The sequence below is a fragment of the Megalobrama amblycephala genome, linkage group LG11 (assembly GCF_018812025.1).
Source record: "Megalobrama amblycephala isolate DHTTF-2021 linkage group LG11, ASM1881202v1, whole genome shotgun sequence".
Taxonomy (NCBI): domain Eukaryota; kingdom Metazoa; phylum Chordata; class Actinopteri; order Cypriniformes; family Xenocyprididae; genus Megalobrama; species Megalobrama amblycephala.
This window is the reverse complement of record NC_063054.1, coordinates 34,768,541-34,787,670: the sequence shown is the minus strand read 5'-3', so window position 1 is coordinate 34,787,670 and position 19,130 is coordinate 34,768,541. Positions and strand designations below refer to the sequence as shown.

The 19,130-nt window shown below is 38.2% G+C and overlaps 2 protein-coding genes and 1 long non-coding RNA gene across 5 annotated transcripts in view; 1 reads left to right on the top strand and 2 right to left on the bottom strand.

The window, feature by feature from the left end:
• fermt1 (FERM domain containing kindlin 1) overlaps positions 1-19,130 on the top strand; it is a 73,181-nt gene that overhangs the window by 9,576 nt on the left and 44,475 nt on the right. For all 3 annotated transcript variants that reach the window (XM_048207659.1, XM_048207657.1, XM_048207658.1), the window contains exons 3-5: positions 2,094-2,341; positions 14,786-14,889; positions 15,171-15,286. The gene's annotated coding sequence lies outside the window, so the exon portion shown is untranslated. The remainder of the gene's footprint in view (positions 1-2,093; positions 2,342-14,785; positions 14,890-15,170; positions 15,287-19,130) is intronic.
• bmp2b (bone morphogenetic protein 2b) lies at positions 8,031-13,364 on the bottom strand. The gene is made up of 3 exons (XM_048207662.1): positions 12,875-13,364; positions 11,380-11,753; positions 8,031-9,221 (listed from the first exon to the last, which is right to left on the bottom strand). Exons 2-3 carry the CDS (start codon positions 11,738-11,740, stop codon positions 8,347-8,349), a joined length of 1,236 nt encoding a protein of 411 aa, XP_048063619.1. The 5' UTR covers positions 11,741-11,753; positions 12,875-13,364; the 3' UTR covers positions 8,031-8,346.
• The window catches only part of LOC125278461, a 28,366-nt gene continuing 26,580 nt past the window's right edge, over positions 17,345-19,130 (bottom strand). The window contains exon 3 of the long non-coding RNA XR_007187148.1: positions 17,345-17,882. This is a non-coding gene — a long non-coding RNA (uncharacterized LOC125278461). The remainder of the gene's footprint in view (positions 17,883-19,130) is intronic.

The following is a 19,130-nucleotide window of genomic DNA, read 5'->3' as shown; positions in this document are numbered from 1 at the left end:
AATAATTCAATAAAAATACAATAAAAATAAATGTATGCTTCTTGTTTAATTTACCCAATTAAAATCTGAACTTATTTATTTAATTCATTTCTAATTCTTTGGGGACTTCAGTTAGATTTTTGAATTGACACCTACCTGGTAGAGCTGCACAATTAATCGTTAAAAGATTGCGTACTCGATTCAAACCCACGTGATCTTATTCCTAAACGATTCACCTGCATCTATGATTAAACCGTTGACAAAATCATAGCCAAACATTCAAATTTGTTTTGACGCTGCCGCTGAGCCAGAGAGAGCAGTTATCGTGTATAGGTATGAAACAGTTTCACAAATTGTCTTTTTAACCACAGACTATCACTATTTCTGTGTTACAAATATTAAAACAATCACAGAAGTACTGCCCCGTTTACACTAGTGTGTTTTCGCTTTAAAATGCATAACTTTTGCTATGGTTACGCCTGTTGTTTACACAATGCCGGCGTTTTCAAACCTCGAAAACGGAGACATTTTTGAAAACACTGCAGAGCCCATTTTAGTTTGAAAACGCCGGGGTTGTGTTTCAGTGTAAACGGACCAAAATGGAGATATAAACGAAACGCTATTGGTTATATTTAAAAAGGGACGGGGCTGTTCAATATATCGCTCTGTCTTCCTGTTTTAGTTGAAATTACGTCAACATATTGAACAATGCTGCGCATTTCAAGACACTTCAGCGGGCCTTTAAATAATGATTGTATCGATTACATTACGCCACTAGGTGGTGACAAGTGGCTGTTAAAAGTGTATTTGTCATTGAATCGTTCATTCAAGAGATTTGTTCAAAAACACTGATTCATCCAGTAATGAAACAAGTATCATTGAATCATTTATTCAAACCGATTTTTTAAAAATAATTCATTCATATTAATTACTGCAGTAATTAATATTTTGTCAGAACCCTTTTTATAAATTACATGTTATTTTGCTTAGTTGTCTGTTCAGAATTGTGGGAGAATCATCATCTCTGTTTGAAACAAACAAACAAACAAAGAAATAAAAAAAAAATGTGATTCTTAATTTATCCAGAATTGTGCAGCTTTACTACATGGTGGTTTTATGCTATTTTATTTTATGTCACTTCCAACATGCGGAACCACTGTCCACAACTCAATCAAGTTAAGCTGACTTGTTAACCCATGTAAAACAAATTGACTTCAGTTCCAACTAGATTTTTACACTTTTGGAAGAAAATGTGAGTAATGTTCATCCACGGGTGTTGTGTGTGGTTGCCAGGGCGTTGCTATGCAGAGTGTTCAGAGTGGCTTTTACCACATTGCTATGCAGTTGCTATGGCATGTTCTTGATTACTGTCCCAAATCAAAAGAGCCCAGATTCAAGATATAGAGATTCATTGTAATTCTATTGGATTTTACTTCATACTAATTTTATTATATGCCAGGCAAATAGTGTACATCTGATTGTGTAAAAAGTTTGTCAACTAGCCACACGATCTGAAGTATCATAAATGTCTGTCTTTAATACTTAGGGTTAGGGGTTTGTTAATTTCCCTAACCCTAAGTATGAGCAATAGAAGTGATGTTCGCCTTAGCAAACACCACTGATTATAAAAAATTATTTTCAAGGGTTTCTGAGGGAAAATACAGGTGGCAATAAGATTTTCCAGTGACATTTCTGGTCAGCTTAACCAAAGCAAGAAAAGCCTTGGCTCTTTGCACCCGCGGCCTGTAGCAATGAATCCATCTCAAAGATTTTGTGCCGGGTTAACCGGTTGATGTGCAAATAATCTGCTTTTCCAGGAGCCGAAGTGGAAAAAGCACAAACAAACAGAAGACTTCATAAATACATCTGAGTCATTTCCTAACATTTAGCTGGCCTGGCCTTCATATACAGACATAGGGCCTCTATTCTGTCTCGTTTTCCAAAAAAACGGACCCTCTCCTGCACACACACACACACACACACACACACAATAAAATCTAATAATGTAATAGAATAATGTGTTCTTTAAAGGGGCATAAGAATTAGACCCATCATTTCTGGGTTTGTCGGTCACTCTGGAAAAGTCATTTCTGTGTGTTTCTTTCCTCTTTCAGCAACATGTGGATGCGTGGCTTTTTGATGTGTTTTGAGCTACTCCACAGACGCTCCGTTTCCAAGTGTGCTGGACGTCATCGTACGGACGCTTCACAGAAAGGCGTAGTGAACCTTCTCTCAAATTAGCGTGCCGCTGTGGGATAACAAAGGCCTTCCGATCCGCCACAGACCCTGTCCGAACTTCAGCGTCCCTCTGGCACGGGGCCAGCAGTCATATTCCAGCTCGGTCGGGTTCCCCTCATCAAAGGTACACGCTGCATAGTTTCCAAACGCCGACCGCCAGAAATCTGGAAATCGGATTCTGATGTTGCATGAATCTGGTCAGAGGAACTACAGATACTTTCGGTGTGGTTTGCACTAAGTGAGACGAATCAAATTACTGTTCCTTGCCAAACTGAATCCCTCCCAACCAGTGCCCAGACTGATGCTCGCAAAGCCATATGTTTGTATTTCCCAACCTTTTTTGATGGTTTAAAAAGAAAATTGGCCAAACTAACTGTTCTATTCACTAAGGTGCATCTTCAATTTATCATTGTAAAGTTTCACTGAAACAGAGTTCATACAGCAATTTTTAAGGCAGATTTTCATTTAAGTTTTTTCTGGTATTAAGTTGCGTTTTAGTTTTTCTGGTATTAAGTTGCGTTTTAGTCGATCGGATCACAAGTAGACGACACATTTCATGTTTACACCTGGTGTTTTAATCCGTCTCTTTTGTCCAACTTCAACCACTTTTGCCCTGATTTCTTCAAGGGGAGGGCCTATGGGTGTGTAAATGTATGGACTATTTCGGATCTTTCGATCTAATGCATGAAATAAGCTCATACAATTTACATGGACGTGTTCAGAGACAACGGAAAAGCACATTTTGTTTCTGCTCTGAGAGCCACAAGACCATGCCAAACTCTGTGAGTTCATGTTAGAAATCAGGAATGGTGAGAGAACATTGTGCTTGATAGGTTTTTTGTCTTTAAACCAAACTTGGGTCTTCAGCTGACAAAATTTAAATCCCGTCTGGCTAACGTTCTTCCCATAGTGCATTAGGTCAGAAGACAGAGAATAGGCAGTCTTTTGTGGCTGTTCGAACACCTTCGACCACAAAAGCATCTACACTACAAAAGCAATCCAGTCAAATGCATTTTTTTGGTCGAAAAAGGACAAGCTCAAAACGTTTTAGACCCTGTTTACACCTGTATTTAGTGTCATCCACTTGTGATACGACTGACCAAAATCAGGTGTAAACAGGTCCTAAAAATATTGGAGCATAACTTCAGTATTATGCTTGCAGTTTCAGTGTGTTCTGTAAAACAACTTCAATGCAAATGGCGGTCATGAAGTGACCCGGGTCATACCTTTGAAACTTAAAAAAAAATTTAAGCAATGGTTTATAAATATATAATTAGTTTCATTGCGTGTTAACTTCTTAAGATATACAGGTGCTGGTCATATAATTAGAATATCATCAAAAAGTTGATTTATTTCACTAATTCCATTCAACAAGTGAAACTTGTATATTATATTCATTCATTACACACAGACTGATATATTTCAAATTATATTTCTTCTGATGATTATAACTGACAACTAAAGAAAATCCCAAATTCAGTATCTCAGAAAATTAGAATATTACTTAAGACCAATACAAAGAAAGGATTTTTAGAAATCTTGGCCAACTGAAAAGTATGAACATGAAAAGTATGAGCATGTACAGCACTCAATACTTAGTTGGGGCTCCTTTTGCCTGAATTACTGCAGCAATGCGGCATGGCATGGAGTCGATCAGTCTGTGGCACTGCACAGGTGTTATGAGAGCCCAGGTTGCTCTGATAGTGGCCTTCAGCTCTTCTGCATTGTTGGGTCTGGCATATCGCATCTTCCTCTTCACAATACCCCATAGATTTTCTATGGGCTTAAGGTCAGGCGAGTTTGCTGGCCAATTAAGAACAGGGATACCATGGTCCTTAAACCAGGTACTGGTAGCTTTGGCACTGTGTGCAGGTGCCAAGTCCTGTTGGAAAATGAAATCTGCATCTCCATAAAGTTGGTCAGCAGCAGGAGCATGAAGTGCTCTAAAACTTCCTGGTATATGGCTGCGTTGACCTTTGACCTCAGAAAACACAGTGGACCAACACCAGCAGATGACATGGCACCCCAAACCATCACTGACTGTGGAAACTTTACACTGGACCTCTCCTCTCTTCCTCCAGACTCTGGGACCCTGATTTCCAAAGGAAATGCAAAATTTACTTTCATCAGAGAACATAATTTTGGACCACTCAGCAGCAGTCCAGTCCTTTTTGTCTTTAGATGCTTCTGACGCTGTCTGTTGTTCAAGAGTGGCTTGACACAAGGAATGCGACAGCTGAAACCCATGTCTTGCATATGTCTGTGCGTAGTGGTTCTTGAAGCACTGACTCCAGCTGCAGTCCACTCTTTGTGAATCTCCCCCACATTTTTGAATGGGTTTTGTTTCACAATCCTCTCGAGGGTGCGGTTATCCTTATTGCTTGTACACTTTGTTCTACCACATCTTTTCCTTCCCTTCGCCTCTCTATTAATGTGCTTGGACACAGAGCTCTGTGAACAGCCAGTGTCTTTTGGAATGACCTTTTGTGTCTTGCCCTCCTTGTGCAAGGTGTCAATGGTCGTCTTTTGGACAACTGTCAAGTCAGCAGTCTTACCCATGATTGTGTAGCCTACAGAACTAGACTGAGAGACCATTTAAAGGCCTTTGCAGGTGTTTTGAGTTAATTAGCTGATTAGAGTGTGGCACCAGGTGTCTTCAATATTGAACCTTTTCACAATATTCTAATTTTCTGAGATACTGAATTTGGGATTTTCCTTAGTTGTCAGTTATAATCATCAAAATTACAAGAAATAAACATTTGAAATATATCAGTCTGTGTGTAATGAATGAATATAATATACAAGTTTCACTTTTTGAATGGAATTAGTGAAATAAATCAACTTTTTGATGATATTCTAATTATATGACCAGCACCTGTATGTCATATCAATCTGTGATCAAAGCTGAATTTTCAGCATCATTACTCCAGTCTTCATTGTCACATGATCCTTCAGAAATCATTCTAATATGCTGATTTGATACTCAGTTATTGTCATTGTTGGAAACTGCTGTGCTGCTTAATATTTTTTTGTAACCTGTGATACTTTTTTCAGGATTCATTGATTAATAAAAAGTTAAAAAGAACAGCATTTATTCAACATAGAAATCTTTTCTAACAATATAATTTTTTACTGTCACTTTTTATCAATTTAACACCTCCTTAATAAAAGTATTCATTAATTTCAAAAAAGAAAGAAAAAAATTACTGACCCCACACTTTTGAACGGTAGTGTATATTGTTACAAAAGATTTATTTTTTAAAATAAATACTGTTCTTTTTTTTTATTCATCAAAGAATCCTCAAAAAGTATCACAGGTTATTAAAAAATATTAAGCAGCACAACTGTTTTTAACATTGATAATAAATTAGCATATTAGAATGATTTCTGAAGGATCATGTGACACTGAAGACTGGAGTAATGATGCTGAAAATTCAGCTTTGCATCACAGAAATAAATTATATTTTAAAGTATATTACAATAGAAAACCATTATTTTAGATTGCAATAATATTTCACAATATTACTGTTTTTTCTGTAATTTTGATCATATAAATGCAGGCTTGATGAGCATATAAGAGAATTCTTTCAAAAACATTAAAAATTGTAATGTGTCCAAACTTTTGACAGTACTGTATATAAATAAAGCGGACATGAAAAAAATGACTGCATAGTAGGAATGACACAGCCGAGGTACGTCCATGTGAAAGCGTAGCATAGTATGCCACTGATATAGTTGTTTGGCAAATCCAACGACTGAAATGTTTTATGGCTCTCTGGAGTGACCCTGACCCTGCTATAGTATTCCCCTGATCTCTTGGGTAGTAAGGAGTCAAAGGGTCGGACCTTGTAGGCTGACAGAACAGGAGGGACATGGGGAAATGCATGTTAAATGTGAAACATGGCAGGGAAGTTGTATTGCCATACAACTCAATTAAAGCTTTATGGACTCTTTAAAGACAAACCATTAAATCTAACACTCCCTGAGAATGTTTCCCTGCTCTGGATGGAGGAAGTCAGCTTTTACAGTTGCATGAAATGTAATTTTCATTAAAAGCATTCATTCTGGGGTTTTTTTAAAAAGGAAAACAGTTCCTTCTGGGGCTGAATGAATATCTGGTGAATAGAAACCACAAAGGCTGTTGAGTTTTTCCATACCAGCGCTGCGGTTTGGTCTATACAATGACAAACTAACGTAGCAAGAAATAGAACACTTTTGGGTAAACTTCAGATTGGAAGAAAAGTAGCCAAACACACATAGTTAGGCTAAAATCAAAGCTGCTCAGCCCTCAGTGGGCTTTAGGGTCATTGTGATTTATTATTTAGAAAATAGATTTCAATGTTTGCAATGTTTCTGCATGAATATTTGAGTTTAGATTAGATGTGAATCATGTTTAGAGTACCAGTGCAGTAGTTTGCTAGAACTGCATCACAGAATGACACATAATTACATCTTATCTTCTCATGTCTTCCACACTGATCCAAATCCAATGGATGTGATTGGTAAATCTATTTAAAACTAAGATACTTCCTTTGCTGATATACTTTTGTGTGTCCACACTTAACAGAGAGCCAAAAAATGCTACTAATATGGCTGCGCACACTAGAAAAACAGCATGTAAATATGCATTTTCTTTTCTGTTTCTTTTGAGATTATGCAGTGCCTTCCCAGAGTTTAGAAACAACCTAAGCAAAATTTTGGACAATATCAGAATGCTTCTTTTGGCATTAATGCATTAAAGTAACTTGCAATTATAATTAAAGAACCGCATTCTTTTAGATGACATCATAATGGTGAATTATACACATCACAGCAGCAGTGATTCCTGATTGGTGGATTAAACTCGGCCCAGGTTTCTTTTTGAAGATAATCGGGTCAACACATAATTTTAGCTAGCTGACTGAAAGCTATTTTAAGGTTAGTACACAACGAACCTAATTAAAACGCAATTTAGAGATGTTTTAGTTGATGCACTTTCTATGTTTTTAATTCATTATTTTTCATAGTTTGTGTTGTCCCTTATCAATGGAAATTCACCCCAACATTATAAGTATTTATGCTGATGTTGTCCAAAACCCAACTTTGCCTATGGTATTTTCAAGCTTTTGGAGGGCTTGGATTCTGGCTTGTCTCTGATTCTTACTCAAACCAGAGTATCACCTTTTGAACTGTTTGCATAATGAAAATGTCTGAATTCAACACTCTAAAAAAATGTTGGGTAAAAAAAACAACCAAAGTTGGGTTGAAAATGGACAAACCCAGAGGTTGGGTTAAATGTTTGCCCAGCCTGCTGGGTAGTTTTATTTAACTCAACTATTGTTTAAAAATTACTGTATTGCCTGCTTAAAATCCCAAAGTACGTTGGAAATTAATATGTTTAATACATGAACATTTATTAATGTTTAATTAATAATAATCAAACAATTTATTAAATTGCTTAATATTAAATGTTCACCTTTTGATTTTTACTGTTGGCTCTAGTAATTATGTGTCTGATTTTTAATTTCCAATCTATTTTGGGTTCATTTTAAGCCAGCCATACAGTAATTTTAAACAATAGTTGAGTTAAATAAACTGCCCAGCACATTGGACAAACATTTAACCCAACTGCTGGGTTTTGCTGCCATTTTCAACCCAACTTGGATTGTTTTTAACACAGCATTTTTTATAGTGCAGTACTGCATAAAGTAACCACCAACTTTTATATACCACGTGGATCTATGCAACAGCCTATTTGTTACATCATGACTTTTAAAGAGAACTTCATCCATGGTTTATTTTTTGGTTTCAAATAATGTATTCCCAGATGCACACTGAATGAAGGTCATATATTTTTTTTCATGATAAATACACATCATTTACAAATAAAGTGGTTATGCAATAAATACATCATAAAAATCTGAGCATTATACTTCATGTGCAATTGCACTCATTTTGAAATGTACATGGGACAGAAAAAAAACATCTTCAAAGCCACTGGAAAAAGCAAGCACTCTCATTAAAATATTTATTTTCCCATTTTTTTCAGTCAACATAAATATATTCATATATATTTCTTTTCTTCCTCCAAAATAGCTCTTTGAATGTTCTTTTGTATAAATAAAAGTCTTCATTGGGGAGATGTCGTTCTCATCGGCACCCACAGCCCTCCACCACCATGTCCTGATAGTTTTTAAGAATGACTTTCTCGTACTCGTCCAGGTACAGCAGCGATATGGGGCTGAGCTCTGTCGGGACGCAGCAGGCTCTGGGAATGTTGGAATTGACCGAGTTCACCAGCGTTTGGACGATGGCGTGATTGGTGGAGTTCAGGTGGTCCGACAGCGGAAAGGGGCACTCGCCGTGGCAGTAGAAAGCGTGGTAGCCTGGCGGCGCCACGATCCACTCGTTCCAGCCAACATCGCTGAAGTCCACGTAGAGAGCGTGCCGCCTGCAGTTCGTGCGCCGGTGCTGCTTCCTGTGCTGCTTCGGCCCTCGCCGTGCCTGCCGCTTCTCTCGGTTCGAATGCAGAACAGCCGAACCTTGACCGTCGTGGCTGTAGGTCACCAGAAGCGGTCGGGCCTGCGCCCACGAGTCCTCGTCCGCATGAAGGGAGCGGCTGACCCTGACGTGCCTCCTCCGGTTCCTCTCTGCCTCCTCGGATCCTTCCGGCTCCTCAGGATGGAGCACTTCCACCAAGAGCCCGTGGTTGTGCTGGGATTCACGGGCCCAGCGAGCCACGGCCGAGCCCACGTCGAAGCTTTCCCAGCGCGTGTGAGAGTCCTGCACCAATCGGGTGTCGAGAAGTCTGGTAAGAGGCTCTTTGGAGGGGGTCAGCGCTGGCCTGAACACCTCGTAAATGTTAATTCGGTGGAAGCCACCTGCACCGGCGTCACCGAGAACCTGGTCCCTGAAAACACGCAGCTCCGCGGCCGTGATCAGCTCCTCGACGGGAACAGAGGTAAGGTTGAAGAAAAACTGCTGTGTTGTTTTTCCTCTCAGGCTGGACAGTGCCTCGAAAGCCTCTGGAAAGACAGAAGAAAGAGTCCATTAAGAATCATGTCAACAAAAGAATACTGTTCGATTCTGTCAGGAGATGTGAACTGTACACTTCTTCAGGCTGAAACCTGACATTTTTGCTTTGACTTTGGACTTTCCACTCAGCATTTTCTTGTCTGGCTTGAGCGAGAGATTATACGGTAGAACCAGGTGTTAAAATGAAAGGCTAGCTGCGAGCGTGGGGCTGTTTGTGTGGCTGTAGAGTGACAACATTCTCTTGTTTCCAAGTCTTTATTGAATAAAGGTTGCAATCAGCAAAGGAACAGCTACTCCTACGACTCAATGCCCTAAAATAAAACGCTCTTAGACCAAAGAGCTCGCTTAATCTCTTTTGAAAAGAAACGTTTTGGAAATTCCATTCCCAATAATCCAACCTATCTGCTTCATAATCACAAAGAGCCTACAGAAGATAAGCACGCTTTATTTGATGTGGGAAAGCCCAGCTCTTTCTTTCCCTCATTCTGTCTGTCTTTCTTCACCTTTTCCTTTTTCTCCCAGTCAATCCGTCTTGAGGGGGAGTGACTGCGAACATGTCGGGGCTTGTCGAAAGCAGTTAGCCACAGTTATGAGCGTATTGACATTCCTAATTTCTGTTTGTATGTTATGCCAAAACAGCAAGTCGTACATCTATGACGGCTACCTTCAAAACTGACTGCGTATCTTGGCTAAGAATCTCTCAAAAGAACTGACGTCAAATAAAATTCTTTCGGCAGCTCTGTATAATTACATAATTCTGCCTCAAAAACTTTTTGAGGGATGTAATAAAGTTCCTGTTAGATCCTCAACCACTGAGTTCACCAAATTAAGACAATGAGAAAAGCCTGAGGCATAGGAGGTGCTCAATTACTACAGAGTGCACAAGAAAAGTTTCATTTGGAATAAACAGGGAAAACACTTAACGCAAACGCTTAAATTGTTTGTTTCAATGTGAGCACACAAACAGCATCCTTGTTTGCAGTGTGTCAGCTCAACCACTGGATGTCATCCATCCGAATCTGTGCCATTTTACAGGGCCGCCTAAAAAGCCTGTAATGACTCTCGTATGGATCCCTCCCCCTCTCTTTACCACAGTACAGCGAGTTTTTCCTCGGTTGCCATGAAACTTAAGTGAAATGTTTCTAAATTGTGTGCTATAGTTTATGTTGACCTCTAAACAGACTCCAGAAAGAAGCCTTCCATGAACAAGGCCAGTGACATTCACAGGCTCAAATCTTCCAGAGCAAGAGAGGGCATGTTTCTCGATTGTTTAAATCAGATAACACGCCAAAAGAGACTTAATTGACATGCCACCTGATCACACTGGGGTTGATTTCATTATAAAAAAAACAGATTCTGTTTCTAGTGAATTTAAATCTGACCATTCAACAAGGCCACCCACAATCCCCCGACTGGCTCAAGCAGTTAGGCTAGAATTACTCGGGCATGTGATACAGAGTTGAGCAAAGCTAAACACACACGCAAACAATATCTCTATGAAAGGTGGTGCAAAAACAAGCCCCCTGCCCCCCATTGATGGCTCGAAAACATCAATGTCAGAACTTGATGGAGAACAGCAAAACTAACAGCCTCTGCACAAATACCATCCTGAATTTCCTCATAAGGCTTGTTACTGTAATCTGTGGATTCTTGGAAAATAACTAGTGCATGAACTCCACACCTTGTCTGGAAAACTACTCTAAGTGCACTCAAACACCTATCAATTATTTGCAGTAAAGTCACCATTAGGATGCAATTTTTTGCTTCTTTAATAATAGTAAGAGCTGTTTATGGAATGTCAGTAGTTTCCAAATGGTTGCATCACATCATTCCTTAGAATTTTAGAATGTTCTGGGAATAAACAAAACCTCAAACTGAAATTTTGAATTTTGATATTTGAATTTCTGAGAAAAAAACAAAAAAGAATTGTTGGCTCAACTTAAAAAAGAAAGTTACCTGGTTGACTTAAAACTTTGAGTTCATTGAAATTAAAAATTTGAGTTAATACAATTGAAGGTGATTTAAGACAGAAACTCAAAATATTATGTTATCTGAACCACATTAACCTTTTAAATTGATTTGACAGAAGAAAAAATGTTGTGATAACAAATCAGGAAAATAATTCTGCACAAAAAAATTAGGCCTCACCTTCGTGATGAAAACTTCGTATTGTGTTTGCTCTGCTGGCTGCCCGTTCCACGTGCTTTCCCATAGTGCTCCTCGGGCGCCGGATGTTCTGGTCATCGTTTTCAGAGTGCATATAATACAAGTCCAGCATATACTGAGGGACCACCGCTGATTTGCTCGGCGTGGGTCTTCGCTTCAGTCCGAACATGTTGAGCAGCCGTAGCTCGAACTCGTTCAGGAAGTTTATATCTGAGCGCTCCGGTGTGTGTCTCCCCGAATCACTGTATTTCCGTCGGTCGATCTCGGGAATGAGTCCAGCTGCACCTCCCAGCAACACCTGACCGAGCAACAGCACCGTGAGAGCGCGGACCACAGCGACCATGATCAGTCAGTTCCTGTGAAGAGGGAATAGAAATGAGTCCTATCAAATTGACGAATGAGTTTATTTTTATTGCATCTTAGGCAAAGAACATTCTTCTTACCATCAACCATTTTCATGGTTAAAAAAAGCATTATGTCATAGGAGAACCTTTTTAAGTTCTACTTAAAACTTTAAGAAATTGCACTGCAAACAACACACTGATCTCAAGAAACATGCACAGTAAAAATGATAAACCTCAAATCCTTCAAAGAACCATTAAATAACTTTATTTTTAAGAGTATACAGTGCATTCATGATAACTACAGCCCCCCTGGAGCAATCTGGTGTTAAGTGCCTTGCTCAATGGCACAATGGTTCATAGATCACCCATAGATGGGTTCAAACCTTCAATCACTCGTAGAAGTTTAAGGCTTGTTTGGTTTTTATGGAATACCTGTTCCTTTAAGTCCTAAAAACACTTTTGACTACCAGCCCAGAGCTTCAACCACATATGCATGGAAAAGATCCCTGGCCACATTCAACCTGTGGCTGCTTCAAACCACAGACATATCTAGATCTTTTGGAGATGTCTGTGAGGCGATGAACACACACACACACACACAAAGATTAAGAATAATATGCTGCCGCAGGCTATAATAAGAGATTGATCTACAGTGAAAGCATGAGACTCCAAAGAGGATGTCAGACAAATGGGATGAAACAGGAAAGAGTGAATCAAAAGAAATCGAAAGAAGGGAGACATGAAGACAGCAGACATGGAGTCTGCAATTAAAGGGAGATAAGAGAGCAGTGTCTGGGTGGGGGTCTGCCTTTAGATCATGAAAGGAAAGTCTTCAAAAGGACTGAATGTCTAGCAAAAGACAAGGCAAAAGAGAGGCAGAGTTGTGAGGCTACAGGTGGTAGATCTTACGCAAAAACAACTCAAGCAACAAAGACGACAAAGAGATCTGATGATAAGGAACCAGAGAAGTGTTTTCTTTTCATTTGCGCGTAACTCCTAGCCTTGCAGACAACGTGTTTGCACTTATATAAGGTGATATACGATGCATTAAGTTATAGAAATGTCAGCATTGGTTTTAAAACACTCGCGCTGTTTGCAAAACCTAATATCAAAGAAATAATTTGTAGCGTTACCGAAGGAGGAAGCGCTGTGGCCGGTCTGCGTTCCCGTCGTCTGTTAAGTTCCTCATGAATTCGTGTTTTAATCCACAAGCGATTTTTTTTTATCCCACGACAGAGAGTCGCCGCAGCTCAGGTCGCCTCTTCTTGTTCATACTTGTGCAACACTTCAAACTAGACTGTAGCCTACTAAACTCTAACGAAGAGCGCGAGCGCTTAGGTCAAAGAAAGCAGCAATCCCAAAAGTGACAGCCCGAGATCGCAGATTCCTGAATTTGTCATTTTTTTGTTTAAAACAAACAAAAAACACTGATCAGCAGAAGTTTTTGGAGACTCATCTCTGCGTGCACCACGCGCCGCGTCTGTGCCATTGATTGGAGCGCTTCGCTCCGCGAGCGCGAGGCTTTTTGTTGTCTGGTGATGTCACACAATGACTGTCATCATTCAAGTCCATTGAAACGCGGCGCGTTCTCTCCATTCAAACGTTTGAACATGCCCACAGTGTGCGTGTTGATGGATAGAATTTGTCTTTGCACATACTCTATGTGTCCTACACAGTAAACACTTTAGTGAGATTAAAGGGGAAAACAATGAAAATAGTATAGTTAAAACGCGTAGCATAATCACAGAGTTATAATAAATACAGTAAAAAAAATAACATTAGATTTTTAAAATTGGGGTTTTCCAACTTTAAACGCTCCGAATTATGATGACCCCTTATTATAATATAAAAGCATCTGCATTTTTATGTATAAAGAGCCATTTACAATGTGATGTAAACATGCTGTAAAAAAAATCGACATTTCATTTTGTCATTGCAATATTAAACCAAAAGAAATTCTTGGAAAATATGTGTTGTTTCAAGCTGACAGTGTTTGTGAATATTCTTTTAGATGTATAAACCTGAAGAGAAACCTGTTTTAATATTTCTATTTCATATATTCACACGATTTTTTTCCACTGCAGCTTTACAGAAAATATTGCCTGAGGGAGAGAGTGGCCACGAAAATGACAAGATAGCACCCCTTTACGGCCCCCTGGGAGTCCCCGGCCCCCAGTTTTGTTTTTTTAAACCCCATGTTAAAAGAAAATAGTGTAAAAGTATACATTACTTAATATTTTACAGATATTTTGATTAATCAAACTCTATTATGTCAAAACACTCTCCCACCCTTCCCCAATAAAATAGAAAGGCAACTGTGTTTTCATTTATAAAAATCCATTTATAATGGCAAATATAGAAAAAATAGTAAATGTGATGTAAAAAAATAGATAAATAATTGACATTTATTTTGGTATTGCACTATAAAACCATTCTTAAAATATTTATTTTGTTTGTAATTGGCAGTTTTGACATATATTTTTACCCATGCATTATTAAAGTACAGTGAGATACATAAACCTGAAGAGAAACACTTTCAATTCAATAATGTTAATTTCTATATCACTACTCTACATGTTTCTACACTACATTTTTTCCAAAGCAGCTTTATAGGAAATTGCCTAAAGGCGACAGTGGCCACTCGCTACAAAAATACAACATAGCACCCCTCTACGACCCCCTGGGAGTCCCTGTCCCCCAGTATTAACACCCCACCCCCCTGTCATTAGAAAATAGGTGTAATTATACTGTAAAATTGTGTAAAAGCATACATTACTTTATATTTTAGATCTATCTATCTATCTATCTATCTATCTATGTGTCTGTATGTACATAAGCCTACACAAAATAAAGCTTCTTAAATCACAAACAGTTCACACCACCAAGGTGAGAATTACAGTTAGGAGCAGACAAGGTTCTGGAGAAGTGTTTCTTCTCTATTTAAATAACAATGTATCGATTGGCGAGGGGTTAAAAGGTTTCTATAATGCAACAGTGTGTTTGTTTTGCATAAATAAGGTGTACTTTTTTTCTTTAATCCACAGGTAACATGCTTTATTATAAAAAAAAAGTTAATGTTTTTTGAAGCATGGCATGACATTAACCCTCAGCCGTGCCAGGAAGATTCCTTTGGCCATTCATGAAGAAGGTAAATCCCTGGTTATCATTGATCAAGATGTGTTAATGGCTGGATTAAATCTTGTTTTACAACTGGATTATATTCATTAACAAGAGTTTGCAAATGCAGTGCCCTTTGCTCTTTCAGACCAAGGGGGTTTATAAGTGGCCTCGCCTGGCACTCCTCCTCTCCTGAATGGGGAGAGCAGTAGCCATGAAGCAGCCCAAACATTTAGATTTTTAATGTAGATTTTATTTATGCTATGTTTATATACCTCAATTGGCTATAAAATATTGTTTTGTGCTCCATAGAGAGGGACAGGTGACTCTATCGAGGGGCATGGAGGTCAGATGTCACAGCTGAGGAAAGTCAGACTGAAACCATTACTATTAGACAAATCCATGGACGTCTGCTTAGTCAACAGCACGTATGTAGAAGAAATCCGCATATGAAAACCCCTCATTGGTTCCAGGTATTCATTTCAATTATGTGTTGATGGCAAGTTTGTTTTGACAAAAGCAGCTGGGCCATTGAGATGGGAGAGACAGCAGTAGATTAAACCCCATTGAGATCAAAAGATATCTTTGTGTGCTTCCAAGACAATAACATCTTATGAGGGATAATCCCTGGATCATCCACTTAGCAATTAAAATACACTGATGCATTCCATTCCTTAGGTGATACTGGTCTCTACCAGTCCCGGCCAGTAAAAGTGAGCTTGGTGCACAAATCAGATGATCACTTAAAAGATTACAGATAGCTTTGGGAGCGCTCGTTTAATAAGGAATATGTAGCCTGTTAAAGTTACAATAAAAATCCTTTACACGCTTTTATTCCCATTTGCCGCTCCCCTAACATTCGCCTTGTTGACAAAACAGTTGGTCATGAACATAGTGCTCTAAGCTCAGCATTGGCCAAAGGTGCTTTAGATTCAGGGATAACACTTCACAATGCATGTTAAGTAGCCTTAATTGCTCAAAACAAGAGGACCGCGGAGAGTGAAAAGAATGTTTATCTTTGACTTATTGTCTACCGGTGAGGGTGAGCAGATTGTGTCCACAAGGTCTGCTAGTGTTTGTGTGCTTCAATTTTACCCCAATGCCCCATTAAAAAACCTAAATTCATTATCTAATGAATTGATGGCTGATCTAATTATTCTCTGATTGGATGAAATGTTATCTTTTAAATTCCATCTCATTATTTGCTCAAAGTTATCTGTTTAGTTCTCCAAATGGTAGATCGCTGCAGCCTGTGGGTAAAAATTCCGGCCTGATGCTTGCTTTCCTGGGAACGGCATCATGGAGGCGCTCATTTAAATGGCAAATGAAGAACTGACCTTAAATATTCAGCTTTCAGGGGCTTCGTACTGCTTACGGAATCTTTGATCCGTATGGAAGAGCAACAACCTCTGACTTTTCTTGCATCAAACTTTAAAGATCATTCCTATGTTTGGAGCCGTGAACTGAAAATTGTTGCATTTGTCTGGAAAGTCAATTTATTGACCTTTACATTCATGCATTTAGCAGACGTTTTAGCTTAAGCGACGAAGAACAAAAGCAATTTCGTCAAAAAACCAACCATTCATTGTTCAGACAATGAATTTCTTCAATTCCGTCATATTGATGCTGAAGCAACAATAAAGCCACCATAAAGCTGTATTTGAGAAAAAAATACGAATGGCTATAATATTAGACTATCTGTATAATAAGAATATTCTTAATAATCAGTATTTAATAGAAGTTTTATTTACTAAATTGACTGAATGTTATATTTAAAGATGATGCGTGTAATTTTTAAGCCACTTAGGGAGCGGCAAATAAAATTATGGTTTCCAAACAGGTTTCCCTAACATCCTTTGTCTTCAATTATTTGGAAAACCGATAGCCCCGCCCCAAATTCACACCATTGGTTGAGCCTATACATTGTCTACTTAAAGGGTTAGTTCATCCAAAAACTGAAATTTCTGTCATTAATTTTTCACCCTCATGTCGTTTCAAACCCGCAAGACCTTTGTTCATATTCGGAAGACAAATTAAGATATTTTTAAAGGGTTAGTTCACCCAAAAATGAAAATTATGTCATTAATTACTCACGTCTTTCTACACCCGTAAGACGTTCAACTGTTCGGAGCGCCAAAATCACATGATTTCAGTGAACGAGACTTCGTTAAGTCATAAGTGTTTCGCAATTTCAATAGTCCACTGATTCAAAACAAATGATTCGTAAAGCTTCAAGGCTTCATGAAGCAGTGTTTTGAAATCGGCCATCACTAGATATTATTGAAAAGTTGTCATTTTGGCGCACAAAATGTATTCTTGTCGCTTTATAATATTTAGGTTGAACCACTGTACTCACATGAACTGTTTTAAATACGTCTTTATATAGTAGCTTTCTGGGCATCTCAAAGTGTTAATTATCTTGCTTGCAATAGAGGCCTCACTGAGCCATCAGATTTTATCAAAAATATCTTAATTTGTGTTCTGAAGATGAACAGAGGTGTGGAATGACATGAGGGTGAGTAATTAAGCTAGAGGTAGTTTAACTTAAAAATTAAACACGTCCACTTTTTTTTTTGTTTGTTTAACATTACAAATATGCACGTAGAACATCAGCTCTTACACTTTTTATTTACTGTCTGTTGTTGGTCACCTTAGTTCTGACCCTAAAGAAAGCCCAGACAATTTAAGCTTGGCAACCCCAAACTCAGAACAACAGTCGAAGAATTTTGGTTTCCTAACCATCACAGCTATTTCAATATACACAAAGCTGCATGCAGAACGAAATATGAGAATTCCACCCACAAATCCTCTTGACTCCATCCCAAACCTCCGTGAGTGTAGAACATGGGGTTTTGTCAGTCATCTGTCTGCATGGATGAATCAAGCAGCATGTTATTGAGCGCTCCGGCTAACCGATGAAGAGCAGCCATCATTAAGGAGCATCAAAGTGCCAGAGCGTCTCTCCTGTGTCCTCCAACGGAGCTGAGTGGAGCTTCTGTCATCACCTGCATTCCATGGGTCTGTCTGGGAAAAGGCATGGAGATGACTCTGCAGATTGAGACCCTTACATTGTGCTAACAGTTGTTTGGCAGAATGCTGCACTACACATTCCACTGGCCATCGGACGTGCTTGAGTTCTCTTAAACCCTGTCCCGGACCACCCCCTCGAGTCTTTGCAATGATGGTTAGAATCCCACTAATCATTTCAAGCAAATGTGATAATGTGCTGTTGTTGTTTTCAGCTTGTAATGCTTCAAGTTTAAAGTCGGATCCAAATTGACTCTGTTTACTTTAATTATACATTCTCAGTATTTTGATAATGATTCATCAATGCACATTATTAATGCTTGTCTTTGTAATCCTACTGCCTATGGCATCACCAAGCCCACCAGTCATATATTCCACTTTTTCACAATGTAATCATTTCTACTAGAAAAATCCCAATTTGATATAAATATGCCCCATTTATAAAAAGTATATAAATATTTTGAATATATATATAAAGTCTGCTCACCATGGTTGCAAAAATATAGTAAAAACAGTAATATTGTGAAACATTATTACAATTTAAAATAACTTTTTTTATTTGAATATATGTTAAAATGTAATTTATTCCTGTGATCAAAGCTGAATTTTCAGCATCATTACTCCAATCTTCAGTGTCACATGATTCTTCAGAAATCATTCTAATATGATGATTTGCTGATTATTATCAATGTTGAAAACAGTTGTGGTGCTTCATATTTTTGTGGAAACTGATGATTTTTTTCAAGATTCTTTGATGAATACAAAGTTCAAAAGAACATAATTCATTTGAAATATTCTGCAACATAAATGTCTTTACTGTCACTTTTGATCGTCTTAATGTGTCTTTGCTGAATAAAAGTAATTTCTTTCAAAAAATCATACTGACCCCAAACTTTTTTTCTGCATTTTCTTCACTTTTGAGTAGTCTTTTGGACAAAATTATCATGAAACATTTATATACTGATTCAAATTCTGTGAATTCTGTCTTCATTTACCGTTTAACTCTGTGACAATTCTGAAAAATGATTATTTAAAAAATGAACAAAAATAGCCAATACGACTGTATAACCAATGACTGTTTCATAATTTTATTCTGGATATAAAGAGGATGTCGAAATATGTCCCACATGCTTTCAGGTTGAAGTTCTCTGAACTTTCTGAACTATAGATACATTCTCTGTACTTTGCAGAGTTATATTGATGGGTTTATTGGACTATATAGCGCTATATTTAGTAATGGAAATC